Source organism: Cydia strobilella, chromosome 26, assembly GCF_947568885.1.
Source record: "Cydia strobilella chromosome 26, ilCydStro3.1, whole genome shotgun sequence".
In the NCBI taxonomy this organism is placed as follows: Eukaryota; Metazoa; Arthropoda; class Insecta; order Lepidoptera; family Tortricidae; genus Cydia; species Cydia strobilella.
The window spans coordinates 7663922-7682050 of NC_086066.1; the positions used below are offsets into that span (position 1 = coordinate 7663922).

General features: G+C 41.4%; 1 protein-coding gene across 1 annotated transcript in view; it reads right to left on the reverse strand.

Moving 5' to 3' along the window:
- The window catches only part of LOC134753349 (uncharacterized), a 73865-nt gene that overhangs the window by 26530 nt on the left and 29206 nt on the right, over window positions 1-18129 (reverse strand). The window contains exons 2-8 of the mRNA XM_063689219.1: window positions 6191-6288; window positions 5062-5226; window positions 4477-4590; window positions 3840-3993; window positions 3159-3304; window positions 2626-2725; window positions 330-427 (exon numbers count right to left, since the gene is read on the reverse strand). Of these exons, the coding sequence (XP_063545289.1) occupies window positions 330-427; window positions 2626-2725; window positions 3159-3304; window positions 3840-3993; window positions 4477-4590; window positions 5062-5226; window positions 6191-6288 (875 nt within the window). The remainder of the gene's footprint in view (window positions 1-329; window positions 428-2625; window positions 2726-3158; window positions 3305-3839; window positions 3994-4476; window positions 4591-5061; window positions 5227-6190; window positions 6289-18129) is intronic.

Here is an 18129-nt window from a genome sequence, read left to right on the forward strand (position 1 = left end):
TATAAATCTTCATTTTTAGTTTTAAAGTGTGTCGACAGATGGCAGTGAATTTACTGGGGTTATAAAATTTACTATGACAGTACCGCTCTAGTATAAGTTACTCTATGCTATCACGGTTCATGAGATACAGCCTGGTGACAGACAGACAGACAGACGGACGGACAGACGGAGTCTTAGTAATAGGGTCCCGTTTTTACCCTTTGGGTACGGCACCCTAAAAAGTATATATAGCAACTGACATTCGTAACTCCGTAAGCGCGATGTAGAACATGCTAACGCCATCTGTTGGAATATTGTGGCACGACAATATGTAAATATGTGTGACATACCACCATCCTGGCGAGGTGGTGCGCGGCGTTGCGCGTGAGCTGGTTGTTCCACAGCACCAGGAACGCCAGCCCGCGCGCCTCGTGCCCGCCGCCAATCACTGCAACAACAACGACACACGTTACATCGCGACCACCATGCGGCCCGTGCCGCCGGCAAGAGCAAGGCTCGGAACCGGTTTACAAAATACCGGTATATACCGGTTTATTAAAAATATTGAGAATGACCTGAATAAAAAAAAACGGCCAAGTGCGAGTCGGACTCGCACACGAAGGATTCCGTACCATTAACTATAAAAACGGTCACCCATCCAAGTACTGACCCCGCCCGACGTTGCTTAACTTCGGTCAAAAATCACGTTTGTTGTATGAGAGCCCCACTTAAATCTCTATTTTATTCTGTTTTTAGTATTTGTTGTTATAGCGGCAACCGAAATACATCATCTGTGAAAATTTCAGCTGTCTAGCTATCACAGATCACGAGATACAGCCTGGTGACAGACGGACAGCGGAGTCTTAGTAATAGGGTCCCGTTTTTACCCTTTGGGTACGGAACCCTAAAAATTGTCAAAATATAATAATAATGATTTAATCTTAATATCAATTTTTTTTGGATATTTGAAATGTGTTGATTATTTTTATATATGTTTTATTGTAATTTACTTTATTGACGATTATTTTAATGAATTGTAGAATTTGACATGTTAAAATTAGTAATTTTATGAATAAAGGAATATGAATATTTCGGTATTCATCCGAACTTTCATAAGAACGCGAACGTTTTAAAAAGTTTATTGTAACCTAAATAAACCGGTTTATTCGACGAGCGGCCTAACGCTCGGCCGGGTTGGTGGTGTACCGCGTAAATAAAAACACCGACATAGGAAGAAACCGGTTTTTATCGTTCTAAACTGGTTAATCTGACAAGAACTTCATGGAAATGTTCTCCTAAAAACCGGAAAACCCGGTAAAAAAAAAACTATTTTACGAGCGGAACCGAAAAGCGTTCCTTTTTATCCCTAGATGTTTTGGCAACAACATTTTTTCTTAGTTAAAAAAAAACAAAAAATGGAATGGAAGATTAGTTTCGTTAGAAATGTCTTGATGTTAAAATATCTGTAAAATGGGACATGGGATTTCGTTATGCACACTTGATGATTTCTTCTTTTCTTGCTGTTGTTGTCTGTACATGTTCGTACTTGTGTTGTGATCGACTGATCGTCACGAATAAATATCTTTTATCTTTATCTTTACATTTTTCAAGGGGGGAAAGCCGAAGGTGGGGAGGGGGGAGAGTAGTTTATTATAATGTACTCACCTGCAGGTATACACAGCAGCAATAAAACAAAATTATAAATTTTGCCGCAAAAAAATCTAGAATGAATGTATTAAAAGAGTCTGCGACCAAAGTCTGTACCATTATTTTTGACAAAAAAATACCTTATTTATCAATAGTTATGAAGCCAATTTAAAGAAACATTGCAAAAAGGTTAGCGAAACCTGAAATGTTTACTTGAATGGGATACTGATTATTGTTAATATAAAATAGACATAAGACGTAAATATGTATAATATAATTGACATGTCACTTTTGTTATCAATCAATCTTTATGTAGAATGGCTCCATCGATACTGTCGATGATTTCGCCAACGTCAAAGTGGGATCCACGTGGGATCGAGTTATATTTCTTCAATCTTGATGTAAATCAGCCAGTGTACGGTAAAAGTATAAATAATACAATTATGGCCTCTAGGGCTCTATCCAGATACGGTTAGAGGTAGAAATACCAAATGCTCTTAGAGCACGACGTTGTTCGGTAGTTGTGATATTATGAGCTCTTGTATAGCGATAGCGACTATACAAGGGCCACGTGGAGCTACTTGGCGTTGACGCCAAAACGGTGGATAAACTCGTATCTAGATTAATTCTTCATTATCCGCACACGTCTTCATTAGTTTACTGCATAATAAGCTATCAGTATTACACTTCAAACAACGTTAATGAGCAAAAACAAAAAAAATAATCTCGACTCGATGTCGCCAAGATGGCGGTCGTCAAGCAACCCACTTTTGTTATGAATAAAGAAACTGAAACTGACAGTGACAAGTAACTTTGACACTTTTGACAGTGACGTATCCGTCGTAGTTTTTTTTTGGTCTTGAATTCCAGTTTCGCCTGGTGTCCGTTGGCTCGTTGGGTGGACGACGACGTTCGGAAGATAGCAGGTCAGTTCTCGCCTACGCTCAGCAGTGGGTGATAAAAGGCTGATATGGTGATGAGTATTATGAATACACTTACGCGGACACGTGTGTGGTGACATAGGTGAGCTGTTGGCGGAGGGCGGAGACTGCGTGGACTGCTCGACCAGCGCGTCCGCTATGTGACCCACGCCTGCATCCTGTGAACATACAAACATTTACTTTCACATTCAGTCTGGTAAATATTCTAATGACTACAAAATCCTGCCTTTTTTGGCTGTGACTATCTATAACTTTACATACGGTACATAGGTCTTATTAATATCATAGAAGTCAATAAAAACATAAAGTTACTTAGTTTTTTTATCATAAAAAACAATCGCATTTAAATTGTTTCTCGAGAGAGAGATCCCACAATAAACGGCACAGTAGAAAGAGTCAATAGTGTATAAAATAAAGACGCAAATATTTTTTCACAAAGCCTGGGTACAGTGACAGCTGTCATCTGCGTTCAAAGGGTTATAGGACATTTTCGCAAATTTTCATGAACATTGACTGAAGATTTAAACCGTAAAACTAACCGTAAAAACGCCCTAGTTGACAGTGAGACTCCGCCTCGCTCGGTATAATCACCTGTATCTGGTTGTTGGACAGGTCGAGCAGCTGTATCCGGGAGTTGATTTTGAGTAGCGTGGCTATCTGGGCGGCGTCGGCGCCCGTCAGCCGGTTATCGCACAGCCGGAGCTCTCGTACCGACCGGTTGCATTTTAGTGCTATTACTGAAATATAATACACGGTTTAGAATATTGTTAAGCCCGTCACAGACGCAGCGATAATAATCTGGGGGCACGTTAGTGTCCCCGCCAAGACGAACAAAGCGAAGCGCAAGGGCACTACCTACCTTTTCTCGAAGCGCTTCGACGTTTCTTTGAGCCCTCATAACTTGGGTTTGGATTATGCCAGATAAACAAAATTCTCGGGATATGATGTCATTAGTGAACTTATTAAGCATAACAAATTTCAATGACATAGCTCTTATACTTTAGATTCTATTCATATCTAAAAAAACCCGATTACGTCACTGACGTACTCACTCACTGATGATCATCAAAACCTTTAGAGTACTTCCTGAAATCCTAGGAAGCTGAAATTTGGCATGCAAGATAGTCTTAGCACACAAACAACAGAAAAATTCAAAAACTTGAAATTTTTAGCCCCTAAGGGGGTGAAAAGGGGGGTGGAATTTTGTATAGGTCGCAGTGCGCGCGCTAGGACCGGCCGTGTGTCTACTGCGACACTTGTGACAGCACTCACCGAGGCACAGGAGCGGCTCGCCGGCCAGCCCCGCGCGCTGCAGGCAGAGGGAGCGTAGTCTGCACGCGGCCGGTCGCAGTGCGCGCGCTAGAACCGGCGCGTGCGTCGCTTCGATTGGTCCGTCTGACACTTCTAGTTCGGACAGCTCTGCGCTCTGAGATCAGACAAATTAAAGTAAAGTAAGTATAAAGCAAATATTCTTTATTGTACCACAAAATAAAACAATTCAAAATTAGATTTATAATGTAGGTAAAGGTAGCAACAGGTGGTCTTCGCTGTACAACTTAGGGTAGTAGGATATAAAGAATAAAAAATGTGTTTTATTAAGGGTAACTTTTCTATGCATAAACCACCATAACTATCTTTTGTAGTCGACGTAGCCGAAACATAATATAGTAACGAAAATGCGCAAGAATTCTTTTGGATAGCTAAAAATATAGGTACTAAAGCGATCTCCAATGACTGCGGATGACAAGTGTAGGTTCGAAGCCTACATGGCGACCCCATCAGGCTTCGAATCTACACTTCTGATCCGCAGTCAAATTACAACAGTGCCTTCTGGACTTGCCCACATGGCGACCCTGTCAGGATTCAGACCTACACTTAATCCGGAGTCAGATTAATAATAGACACATACCTTCTTGATCATTCTAGAAGCCGACTGCCAGCCCCGGATGCCGAAGTGCCGCGGCCCGGAGATGGCCACCGTCGTGGCGCTCTCATAGTATTCAATCATATCGAACAAAGCCTCCTGGAAATAGAAACATCATTTAATACACATAACAGAGTGTTGGGCCCTAATGATGACGGATGAAAAGAGATTTCATGAAGCGGAGATGAGAATGTTAAGATGTGGATGTGTGGCGTGACGAGAATGGATAGAATAAGTATATAAAAGGAAGCCTGAAAGTTGCACCCATAACAGAAAAAGTAAGGGCACATCGCCTAGCGTGGTGCGGGCATGTGATGCGGAGGGATGAAAGTCATGTGACATGTGGAGGGAGGTACGGATAGAGGAAAACCGAGGAAAAGGTGGATGGACTGTGTGAGAGATGATATGACACGAACGCAAGTGAATGATGAGATGACGGGCGACAGAGAGGTATGGAAGAAAAAGACATGCTGCGCCAACCCCAAGTGAATGGGACAAGGGCAAGAGAATGATTCAAGACACATAACACTTTCATATCAGAGGTCGAAATAAGTTCAGAACTCTACTCACCGCTCCCTCGTCGTCCATGTCGCATTCTAGCTCAAGACGGCGGAACTGCGCGCGATGTAGCACTGCCTCTAGAGCGTCGCACGGAGCGGAGCCGAGAAGAGAACAGCAGGAGAGCGTGAGGCGCGGCGCGCGCATGCCGCCGCCTATCACGCCTTCCGGCAGTTCCTGATGGGGACAGATAATGTTCGTCAAAGAGGATATAATAAGATAGAGCGGTACTGTCATAGTAAATTTTGTAACCGCTGTAAATTCACTGCCATCTATCGACATACTTTAAAACTAAAAATGAAGATTTATAAAAATACGTTAAAATGTATTTAAATATGGATAAATGATTTTTTTATTTGCATTAATTATTTTTATATGATTTTGACCCATGTTCTTTCACTAATATGCGTTAAAATTATAAATAACAAACGAAACAGTCAACGCCCTCTATACGAGAGTAGGTCAAAACTAGTGGCGCCCTCTGATCGAGAATCAAATTTTCGTGATTTTTGAGGCACGTTTTTTCCTTAGACTGTATCCATCTATTACGGAGTTATATCTATCTTTGATGTTCGTCAATAAAGAGGTTCGGGGTTCGGTTTGGGGTTTCGTAAAACTGACTTCTTCAAAGACTCGTATGGCTTCTAGGTCTTACTGTAAAGGTGTGAAAGTTGCGGAAAGTCTCTAAAAAGTTCACAATTTCTCGGAAACTTGTAAAAAAAGGAGGTTACCGTTAATTTCTAAGGAGTAAGTAATTAAGAAACTTTCCGCCGGCATAACATAAATTCGGAGGGTAAACGACCAATAGAACTAATAATTCCTAAACGCCGGTTCGAACAGATGTCCAAAGACATTCAGAGTCTCATCAGCATGCTAAACACGGCAACAAGTGGACATGCTTATTACTACGCTTCAGTTCAGTTACCGGACAGTGAGGGGCAGGGGCGTAGCTAGAGGATATGGCGCCCGGGGCAGTCACCAAATTTGCGCTCCCTGACGACTGACAAAAGTTTCCCTGCTGCTGCCTTTGGCCCATTTTGGCGCCCCCCCCCCCCCTTGGATGGCGCCCGGGGCACTTGCCCCCTCTGCCCCCCCTCCTAGTTACGCCACTGGTGAGGGGTGACTGAAGGAAGCATGTTACCCGTATCTGCAGCAGCACGGAGTCGATGGCGGGCGTGTTGTGGCGCCGGCACGACTCGAGGTACTCCGCCGCCAGCTGCGCCCGCGTCGTCGCCGGCACTGCGAACAAGAAATGGTTTATTTAGCCTCTTAACTCCATATGTCCTTATAAAAGGGCAAAAACAAATCGAATTGAACTATAATGGAATTCAATTGAACTATAAAGGTTTCAAATTCAAGACTGCAAAAATGACTGGGTCTTAGGAAGTTAAAGCTCGACAAAACACATATGCCCGTCTCCTCCCCGGCTCAAGGGCTATGGCCGAGGACTTTTGATATGTTCACCTCCTAACGAGTCTAAACAAAGATACGGAGTCAAAAATTGTGTTCCAAGCATTTCCCTCTATACCTTCTTATTGCTTGGCCTATATTCCCAGTGACCCACTTCAGTTTCCACCCTGTACATAAACCCAGTTTCAAGTTCCAAGATGCATGAGCAGGTCGCAGTGACATCACCGTAGTCCGAGCGCCAACAACGTAAACCGCAGGTCGTTAAACAACGCATTAATGTTTTATTGCTCTTTAATACTGCATATTGGGTCAGCAGTTGAATTAATGAGTATTTGCGAACACTTAAAAAGTTGGCACGACGTTGCAATTCAGAGTTTCCGCTTACACTTGTAGTTAGAAAAAATATATGAAAAAATAATAAAGTCACACCTAAGATGCTGCCACTAAAAGGGCTTTTACATTGAACATTAGATTAGAACAATGGAATAGCTATATTCTATAATTACTATTATAGATGGGCTGAATATTCGGTAATTACTCGGCATAACAGTTTTGAATGATTCACTGTTAGTTTCACTAGACATAATGACCGGCATATAGACCTTTTGTACAAGATGCATGTAACTGCGGGAGCTGAAAAACATTACAAAAGGTAATCACGTTCTATATGATCTATATCCCGGTCAATATAAGACTAATTACTCGGCATATTCGGTAAATACTTTTTATTATGTTTGTCTTTTTGCAACACTGTAAAGACAACAAATACACGGTAACACGCGGTAGAGGATATTACGCCTGCAGTACATACGTATGTCATGTGGTGTCAGTGCAGACGAGGTAAGTAAATCTCGTTCGTCTCCCGAACTACGTCGTCGGTATGTCTAGCTCACTTGCAGTTGACACAGTTAACTGGCATGCCGTGAACCTTATTTCCAACTCATAAGGTCGACCTATAGATAAATGTTATTATGTGGTCAAGGAGAGATTAGATATGATTGCATTGCTTGCATTCTAGCTACATGTCGCGTAATGCGGCGTGTCAAGGAAATTATGTGGGTAACGGAAAACCGGCCATTACATGGACTAATGGTATCCCACCAAAAACATTTCATGTACAATGTTGCAGTGGCAGTGGGCGGGGCACATTGCTCGCAGAGCTGATGGCCGGTGGGGCCGGAAGGTTCTGGAGTGGCGTCCGCGTACCGGAAGACGAACTGCCGGTAGGCCTCCAACGAGATGGAGCGACGACCTGGTGAAGGTCGCGGGAATTCGGTGGTTGCGAGCGGCACAGGATTGGTCGGAGTGGCGAGAATTGGGGGAGGCCTATGTCCAGCAGTGGACGTCTATCGGCTGACATGAATGAATGAAAATGTTGCCAAGACGAAACCATAAGGCTCGCACTGTCAAAAAGTTATCAGATCTTTTGTAGAGCCAAGCTTCTAACTCTACAGGCCCTAACTTCACAAACTCTACACCTTAGTCGAAATATGCGGCTTGGTACCTATCTGGGGGATAGGTAAAAATCCATACTTAGGGCCTGTTTCACAATGTCCAAGTAAAGTCCTGAATAAGCTACTTGCCACTTATCTGACGAATAAAGTCATCGTTGGCGTTTCACAATCTCCAAATAAGCTTTATCTGCTGGATAAAGTGCTTTTTTTGTAGGAAATTTTATCTGGCAGTTAATTTATTTGTTAATTAGCTATCCAATACTTTACTTGGACATTGTGAAACACGCCCTTAATATTATAAATGCGAAAGTGTGTCTGTCTGTTACCTCTTCACGCTTAAACCGCTGAACCTAATTAGTATAAATTTAGTATAGACTTATAGAGATAGTTTGAGTCCCGGGGAAGGACATAGGGTAGTTTTTATCCCAGAAGTCATCCTTGAAGGGGGTGAAAAGGGGGGTGGAAGTTTTTTTGGGGAATCAATAAAAAGCAGATTGGATAAAAAATAAGCTGCCCACATTACTAACTTTAACTAAGCCCCAAGTAAGCTCAGGAAGGCTTGTGTTGTGGATACTCAGACAACGATATATATATTTATGTTTTTATATACTAACTAGCTTTTACCCGCGACTTCGTCTGCGTGGAATCAGTAACAGCAGCTATAGTAAGTTTAGCGGCTGGATAAATAATAGCAATCATTCAATTTGAGCATAAGCTTTGCTGGACATCAATTATCAGGCAATTCATTGAATCTCTCAATTTCACCCCCCTTTTCACTCTCTTTAGGGATGATTTCCGACATTAAAGCTATCCTATGTCCTTCTCCGGGACTCAAATTATTTCTATGCCTCAACTAAATCGGTTCAGCGGTTTAAGCGTGAAGAGGTAACACACAGACAGATAAACAAACAGACATACAGACTTTCGCATTTATAATATTAAGTATGGATATGGATTTCATAATACAGAAATAAATATTCGTGATGAACACTCAAATAAATGCCCTAACCGGTATTCGAACATTTCGAACCCGCGACTTCCTACCATATAAAGAATTCTAAAAACACGACTCGCTGGCAAAACTCTTGAGCACCTTATCAGTACCAAAACAATGCAGGCTAAAATTAGGCCCGGCGTGCCCAACAGGTGAGTTGATAGTATTAGCAGTATGACGTCATTCCCGTTAGAAATCCAGGGTCGATGTGATGTCACGGCTTGGTCAAGTAATAGCATATTGTATGTAACTGTATGAGTTCATTTGTAACTACAGAGCAACGCAACTACTAGATAAAGCCAGCTACGAAATCCATACTATCCATACTAATATTATAAATGCGAAAGTCTGTCTGTCTGTGTGTTACCTTTCACGCTTAAACCGCTGAACCGATTTAGTTGAAATTTGAAGTAGAGATAGTTTGAATCTCGGGGAAGACCATAGGATAGTTTTTATCCCGAAAATCATCCCTTAAGAGGGTGAAAAGCGGGGTGGAATCATGGTGGAATTGAGATAATAAATGAGTTGCCTTATATTTGTGTGCATATTATGCTCAAAATGAATGATTGCTATAAGACTTTCTCCAGGCGCTATTCTTACCCTAGCTGGGGTTACTTAGTCCACGCAGGTCGCAGACGAAGTCGCAGGCAAAAGCTAGTAATCCATACTAATATTATAAATGCGAAAGTCTGTCTGTGTGTTCCCTCTTCACGCTAAAACCGCTGAACCGATTTAGATGAAATTTGGCATAGAGATAGGTTGAGTCCCTGAGAAGGACATAGGATAGTTTTTATTCCGAAATCATCCCTTAAGAAAGTGAAAAGCTGGTTGACATTGAGATAATTAATGAAGTGCCTGCTAATTTGTGTGCATATTATGCTCGAATTGAATGATTGCTATGAGAATTTTTCCAGTCGCTATACTTACTTTAGCTGCTGGTAGGTATATAGACGACACTCTCAGTACATTTTTGAATTTAAAAAACCGGACCATATGACTGACATATATCACCAAAAGCAAAGTAGAATTAAGAAGACAGAGTGCTCACTCCATACATCGGTTTTGTTACCAAAAATACTATTTTCGTAGTCTACATCTAGCGTCAAGTAGCGGAACTATCAGTACTGCTACACGACAATAGATGTCGCGACAAACAAAAAGTGTAATACTCAACGAATTTTCCGTTTAGCACGATTAGAAAATTATTAATCAGTTTTAAAACGCTTCAAAATGGTGAAAAGTATATTTCATAGAATAACATTATATGGTGTGATGAGCTCACTCACGTACGACTCATGAAGTTCGCGTGACAGAAAACATTTCAGCGTGTTCTTGAGATTGCAGTAAGGCCGTGGACTGGTCGCACGCGACCGGCGGGGCGGCGAGCGGCTAATCAAGGCCTTTCATATACAGTCGAAGGCAAAACTATCGATCCAAACAAATGGCTCAAAAATATGTGTGAACACGACTTTATTGTCTAGGTGGAGGTTTGCGCCGCGATAGAGACAAGCGACCGAGACAGAAGACCGCGACCGGAGACCGCGACCGTCACTTGACGGTAGCAATGAGGATATAATAAGATAGAGCGGTACTGTCATAGTAGATTTTGTAACCACTGTAAATTCACTGCCATCTATCGACATACTTTGAAACTAAAAATTAAGCTTTATAAAAATACGTTAAAATGTATTTAAATATGGATAAATGACTTTTTTATTTGCATTAATAATTTTTATATGATTTTGACCCATGTTCTTTCACTGATATGCGTTAAAATTATAAATAACAAACGAAACCATCAACGCCCTCTATACGAGAGTAGGCCAAAACTAGTGGCGCCATCTGATCGAGAATCAAATTTTCGTGATTTTCGAGGCACGTTTTTTCCTTAGACTGTATCCATCTATTACGGAGTTATATCTATCTTTGACGGTAGGCAACATATAAGCGACAGTTCGCGCTGAGACAAGAGACAGAGACAGGAGACGCTCTGTCTCTGTCTCGCTCGCGAACTGTCGCTTATGTTGCCTACCGTCAAGTGACGATCGCGGTCTCCGGTCGCGGTCTTCTGTCTCGGTCGCTTGTCTCTGTCGCGGCGCGAACCATACACATTTTTGAAACTTTGGGAATGTATGCCCTTAACTGTACCCCCGCCCCCCGTTACACTATGCTCCTCGCGAAGCCGCTATGTTGCCCTCTGGCCACACGTTGCTCTACTCGCGCATTTGCTCTATTCGCGGCTACGTTGTAGCCGATAACATCAGTTTCCCGGTATGTAGCAAACCCTAGCAGCGTACTACGTAGGCGAACAACACGCGAACGCGAAGCGGCGCGGTGCGAAGCGGGGTGAATCAATCCTTTTATACCTATAGAAGTGTCCTACATGGGCGATCTCGTTGCGAACGCGAACGCCTTGGGCCCGCCGCGCCGTGCCGCTTCGCGTTCGCTAGTGTTCGCCTACGTAGACGTAGCGTAACTGGTGGCGCGGGTGCGTGCGACGGATTTTACCTACAATGGAAGAATAGCACACGCGTGCGTGCGCCTGCTCTGCTCCGTGCACCCGCGCGATCGGTAGCCGCCCGCCGGTCGCGTTCGTCCAGTCCGCGGCCTTATATATTATGCGTTCCGAGAAACATACATACACTAGCTAGTATAATTAAACCATTACATAATTCAGTGTCTGACAATGGGGCTTGTAATGCAAGAATCGATTCTACTTTTCAGACAAACCTAGGGCCGGGTTATGTCTCATGAACCGAGCCGCCGCCATACAATCAAAATTAAGCCCGGTTCACATTTGTCGGTGTAACAGACAGGCACAGAAATACAACTATAAGAGCAAAAACTGTCAAAGATAGATAAACTGAAATGGAGGTGGGACTGGGCATATGCTAAGGAACAGACATGAAAAATGGAGTAAGATAGTAACATATTGGTATTCTAGAGACGGTAAAAGGAATAGAGGAAGACAGTACAAGAGGTGGGAAGACGAACTTAAACTGACAGCTGGTCCAAATTGGAGATAGTAGAAGAGTAGCGCGAATGATAGAAAGCAATGGAAGGAGTTAGAGGAGGCCTTTGCCAGTAGGCACACTGAACTGAGAGACATATTATAACAAATTAGAAAAAATGTATCAAAAATATATACGATAAGGAAAAACAAAGCAAAAACTACTAAAGAAAGGAAGAAAAATTTGAGTTTAGGATAAAGGACTTATATAGATAGATAGATAGAACATTTGTCTGACGTGTGTCGTGACACTCGTGACGCATATCGGATTCATACATTAAATATGATTACGTGCACATTTGTCTGACGCAGCGATTTCCGCCTCGACCACCGGTGGACTTGGTCACTTTTTCTTTAGTGTATAATATCTATTTTAGTTTAGGCGTTTTTAAGTTATAAATTATATGGAGATGACACCTGTCACCCTACCCATCGAGTTTGAAAAATACTAGTCCCAAAAGCAGTAAATTTACAAAGGGGAAAGGTATTGTATTATAATGACACGCTGCTGTTATTATGAATGATGTAATACGAGTAGGTACGATAAGCGATCGAATCAACCAAATTGACTAAGGCTTGGTTCGCACGTTCGATTAACAATATATGACGGACATTTTAAACACAATGTTTAAAAAAAAAACCGGACAAGTGCGAGTCGTACTGTCGTACTCGCCCACCGAGCGGAATTTTTAGTACTTGTTGTTATAACGGCAACAGTAATACATCTGTGAAAATTTCAGCTGAGGTCTAGCTATCACGGTTCATGAGATACAGCCTGGTGATAGTGGAGGAGTCTTAGTAATAGGGTCCCGTTTTTACCCTTTGGGTACGGAACCCTAAAAAGCTGGCTATAGCTTAAACAAATGTGTCATTAATCGAATTTAAACTGTTGTGAGACATACTAACATTAAATCATTTTACGGTTTAGACTCCTAGCCTAGGCCTCCTTTCTCAAGCACGTCGCATCCGAAACAAGTGAGTCTAAACCGTAAAATGATTTAAATATGTCATTTTTCATATCTATGCAATGTTGCGCACGTTGCGAATGCCTCGTATTTCCAAAACAAAATCCCATTGTACTCAAAAGCCCATATTTTACAAATTTGAATCCACACTTGTAGAAAACCATAGTTATTATTATAGAAAAACCATACCAAACAATGAAATTGTCGCAATCGCAACCTGTACCATGCGACCAAAACGTCGTAGGCGCCTTACGCTCGGCTTGTGTGGTTTGTTGTTAAAACAACATCAACTCATTGGCGCATAATACTGGTTCTCTGTGCCGGTTCTATACTTAGTAATAATAGCAGTTCAATGTAGAAAACTAATATTTTAAGACATTTTCAGTATAAATAATAAATAAATAAATATTATAGGACATTCTTACAGAGATTGACTAAGTCCCACGGTAAGCCCAAGGAGGTTTGTGTTATGGGTACTCAGACAACGATATATATAATATATTAATACTTGAATACATAGAAAACACCCATGAACAAATATCTGTGCTCATCACACAAATAAATGCCCTTACCGGGATTCGAACCCAGGACCTTCGGCTTCACAGGCAGGGTCACTACCCATCACTAGGCCAGACCGGTCGTCTAGTATATTCATCGAGGCGCACAAAATCAACCACCGTAACCACGGGAATTAATATTTCACTTATATGGCTGAGAGCGTATTCGGTAACAGTGTGTAGCCGCGGGATGTTGCGAATATTCGCATCCGCATCCGCAACCGCGGAACTTCCGCATTATTTTCAACATCCGCATCCGCATAAAATCGATGCGGAGCTTAATGCGGATGCCGATGTGGAACAGGTAGATACAGGAACGTCTTAGCGGCGGCGTAAGTGCTAGGTAATTTCGTAATTAGCCAATAGGAATCTCGTTTCGTTCGTCGTCAAGAAGTGAAAAGTTTGTATTATTTGGACTTTAGTAAAGTAATGCGATAGTGGGGCACCTATATTCTTGTTCAAATACTAAGTTTCGTTTTTTTTGACGCATCCGCATCAGCAAATCAGCATCCGCATCCACGGATTTAAAAAAAATCGACATCCGCAACATCCCTTGTGTGTAGCCAGCCTTATCGCCGGAAGGTCACGCGGCCTTGCCGGAGTCAAGGACTACGCCTACTGTTTACTAATATACTATGTTTACTATGGGGTGTATCCGCAAGCGATTCACCATATAAGAAGCTCGAATCACATCTTATATAATTTTTTTTATATAAAATGGAGTTCTTCTTAGCTAACTTTGCACCGATTTGGAACAAAACAAAGTTAGTGTCAATATGTATTCAAGGGCATAAATATATATACATTATCAAAGTTTAAAAAAATATGTGTACGCTCTTACACCTTAGACAATAAAGTCGTGTTCACATATTTATGAGCCATTTGTCTGGATCGATATTTTTGCCTTCGACTGTACAGTGGAACTTCGATAGCACTAATCTCAAGGGAAACGGCAAAAACTTCGTGTTAACGAGGTTTCCTTAGATTTTTGTTTGTCGTAAAGAGATTTCGAGTTACAACTAGTGATGTGCCGTTACCGTAAATTACGAGAACAAAGAGAATCGTCGGGTAAATTACGCGGTAACGTTCTCCGTACGGGTAATTATGGAGAAAGTTGTCTAAGTTTTCATTTTTTTTAACTTTTTGTTACAGAATATATTTTTATTTTGGCAATACAATCTGTACTGAAATTTTCAAAAAAAATCTGTCACAAGGAACTAGTTTATTACCAAAATTACCGTAAATTACCGCGTAAATTACGGGGAATCTTCCCCGCGAATGTTCTCAGGTAATTTTTCTTAGACAAATTTTAACTTTAATCAATGATATAATTCGATTTTAGAGATGGAATACACAATAAATATTAAATTATTTTACTAATGTTTAATAAGTTTCATTCGATGTGCGATTTAAAGTGTTTTTAATTAAAGTAAGTACTTGCCTAACGAAAAATAAAGTGAGTTCTCTATTATTTCAGCTAAGTTGTATAAAATCCATCTCATAATGAATAAATTTATTCCTTACCAAAAATAAATTAAAACTTTTTTTCTTTAATATATGACATCTTTTACAGTTTTTAAATTAAAACTTATTATGTACAGTGATGTAATCTTACAACCATTAATATTTCAATAAGTCATATGTAAGCAAGCTTGATGTGTAAGGTTGAGTTTGATTTGTAATGGCTTACATTACAACAAGTGTGTATGACGATATTTTATTACATATCAGATTTATTTTAAGTTAGGCTGTTGTTGCATTGTGAACAGGTAAGCACTTATCAGCTGGGTTGGCAATGTTCCACCACCAGTTACCGCAGGTAAAAAAAAAACCTCGTGGAAACTGCAGCAACGGATTAAATTGGTTCCTGATGGCCCTCAAGAATCAAGATCCTGCATTCATAGGGCTCTTCTTTTTTATGTCCTGTTACTCGTCTCGATAGCACATTGAGCACGTGATAGGATCTTTCAGAGTGGTCCATATTACTGACGAACTAAAAGAACGCTTAGATGGTCCAGCTATTAAGTCTTGCATCCCCACAAACCACGAGTACTGCAGTAAATACTGCAGTCATGAAGGTCATGCTAAACCTGCCACCGCTTCACCTACACATACAGCTAGAGGCCACACACACCCCCCCCCCTTCCCCCCCAGCGGTAAGGTTGCGAAACCTCAACGACCTTAACATATGGTCTAACCTGGGAGCTCGGCACACAATATGTCTGTAAAAGGCTTACGAAGACTTTACAGTGCTCAGAGCAGACACGGATCGGATTCATAAACTATTTTCGATAAAAGGTACAAAATAAAATCATATGGGGACGACGAATCACGGAGGACTTAATACTTATGAACTGAGTATCTTCAGATCTGATGGGTCCAAAACAGACAGTGGTTCGGGCTCTGGAACCTTCTCAGTAGACCCGAACGTGTCCATTACCACTCCGCTAGGAGCTCATAACTCAGTTTTCCAAGCTGAGTGCATGAGCATCATCAATGCGGCGGCTACCATCACTGCAAGGAAGGTTAGTAGGATCCCTCCGGCCTCCACCCATATACTATCCGCCAGTAGAGCACTAATGGCCCTAAGCCATATAATTACACCAAAACTCATACATGAATGCCACGAACGACTAATGGAGACCTCCATATGGCAAACCTGTATCTCATAATAAGAAGCTCACCCTTCAATGGATCAAGGGACACAGTGGATCCTGAGCTAACGACGGTGCGGACGAGCTTGCCAAGTTGCAAGGTAAGGATCAGGTGCGGAATCGATTTTCCCAATGCCCTTTAACAAGATTCGCTCACTGCTGCTGGAACTTACAAAGACACAGCACAACCAGGCTGGAGACCGACAGACCATACATGGCATTAATGAAAGACTCACAAAGTCGCTCTTCCAGGATCCAGCAGGTCACCTTTCCTGTTGGGGGGTTGGGTTGGTTGGCTGGACTAGCTCCCACCCCCGTTACGAAAACTAGGCGCCTGTCGTCGAGTTACGGAAACCTGCCTGTGCTACAATACAATTCAATATCCTCACAAGATTTCTGGGAAGTCGAAGACCTCCCAACACATGGTAGTTCAATATCAAAAGGGAGATGAAAGTAGAACCTAACCCCTATGGTAACCCAGGATAAAGCGCTTTGGCTCCGCTGTACAATGAAGCCCAAATAGAGCTGGGAGTAAGATAAGGAAAAATAAGGCTATATATACCAATCAACCACGTGTCAGAAAACATGAGTACACTTAATAATAATAACGTAAAAAACATTTAAATATTTTAAAACCAAAAAACCTGTAAGCAAAATTCAATCTTAATTTAATATACTTCATGGGTAAGTTACCGTAAATTCTCGGTAATTTACGGTAATTTTCACTAATGAGAATTACCGTAAGTGCGTAATTTCTCGGCGGCACATCACTAGTTACAACACAGAATATATAACAGTACAGAAGATTCACTCCCTAACAAAACCCGACTACTACGCGCAAGGCGGCGCAAGCGCGTGCAGGCGTCCGTTCCGTAGCGGTGTGCGGCAATTATTATGGCAAAACCTCAAAATTGAGGCGGCCGCAGGTACTTGTAGCGACACGACGAAATCGCGGAGTAAGACACGCCTGGTTAGAGAGGTAAAGCGCATGAAAAATTCGTATTATAGAGGTAATTAAGTAATTATACAAATGCATAAAATACAGTATTATAGTCTTTTTCGAGTTACAGAAGTGTGTTAGTAAATATCTCCGAGATATAGAGGTGGTAAAACGATACACCTATTTTTTCTTCGGAGGTCTTTGGAGGCTTTGGAGGGGAGGGAATGGCATTTTATTTCATATTAAAGAGGATTTCGCCTTATCGAGGGTCGAGTTACCGAGGTTCCACTGTACGTTAATGATGACATTGTCACACTTTGTAAATGCCATGCAGAGTTAGCTTGGTCTGACTCTATAGTATTTTTTAAAAGACGGTGCCAGGTGTCATCTTCATATATATTTTTTTACCTTAAAACGCCAAATCTCGCAATATTGTATTGTAATGACATCTTTCAACGTACCCTTCCTGTTTGAAAAATACTAACGTAGGGGCGGTTTCCAAAATAAATATTGAAAACCTGGTTCTCACAGACCCTGGTGTTTTTGGGTTCTTTCGACTCAGAATCACTAGCATATTCAATCCTGATGATAAAAAAAGTGTCCCAAAAAGTGTATGAAAATTGTACATACTCTAAAACGTGACGTAATGGAATGGACATTTTGAGCCATCTTTTTTTAATGGCAGGATGGAGAATGCTGTCGGTTCTGAGTATAATGAGGCCAAGAATGTCCAGATTTGAAAGAATCAATTTCCAATATTTATTTTTTCTACTCGTCGAGTATAATCTGTGTATTACAACTTCACATGCAACACTACAACCTTACTCTTTTCAACGTTGGATAGTCTATGGCACTTCCGACTCAAGCATAAGAATTTTATCGATACGGTTTAGTCAATTATAAAAATTTTGAAAATAGAACTTCATACATTTCGAGGAGACTCGATTCAATGCATCTGCATTGTGATTGGTTGGCCAACAAAAACATTTTATTTTATGTTGTAGTAGGAACGCGCATGTGACACCCTTCATATAGCATCATCCATACCCTACGAAAATCACTTAGCGTTGCTTGTTAGTCTCCATAGACTACGGTG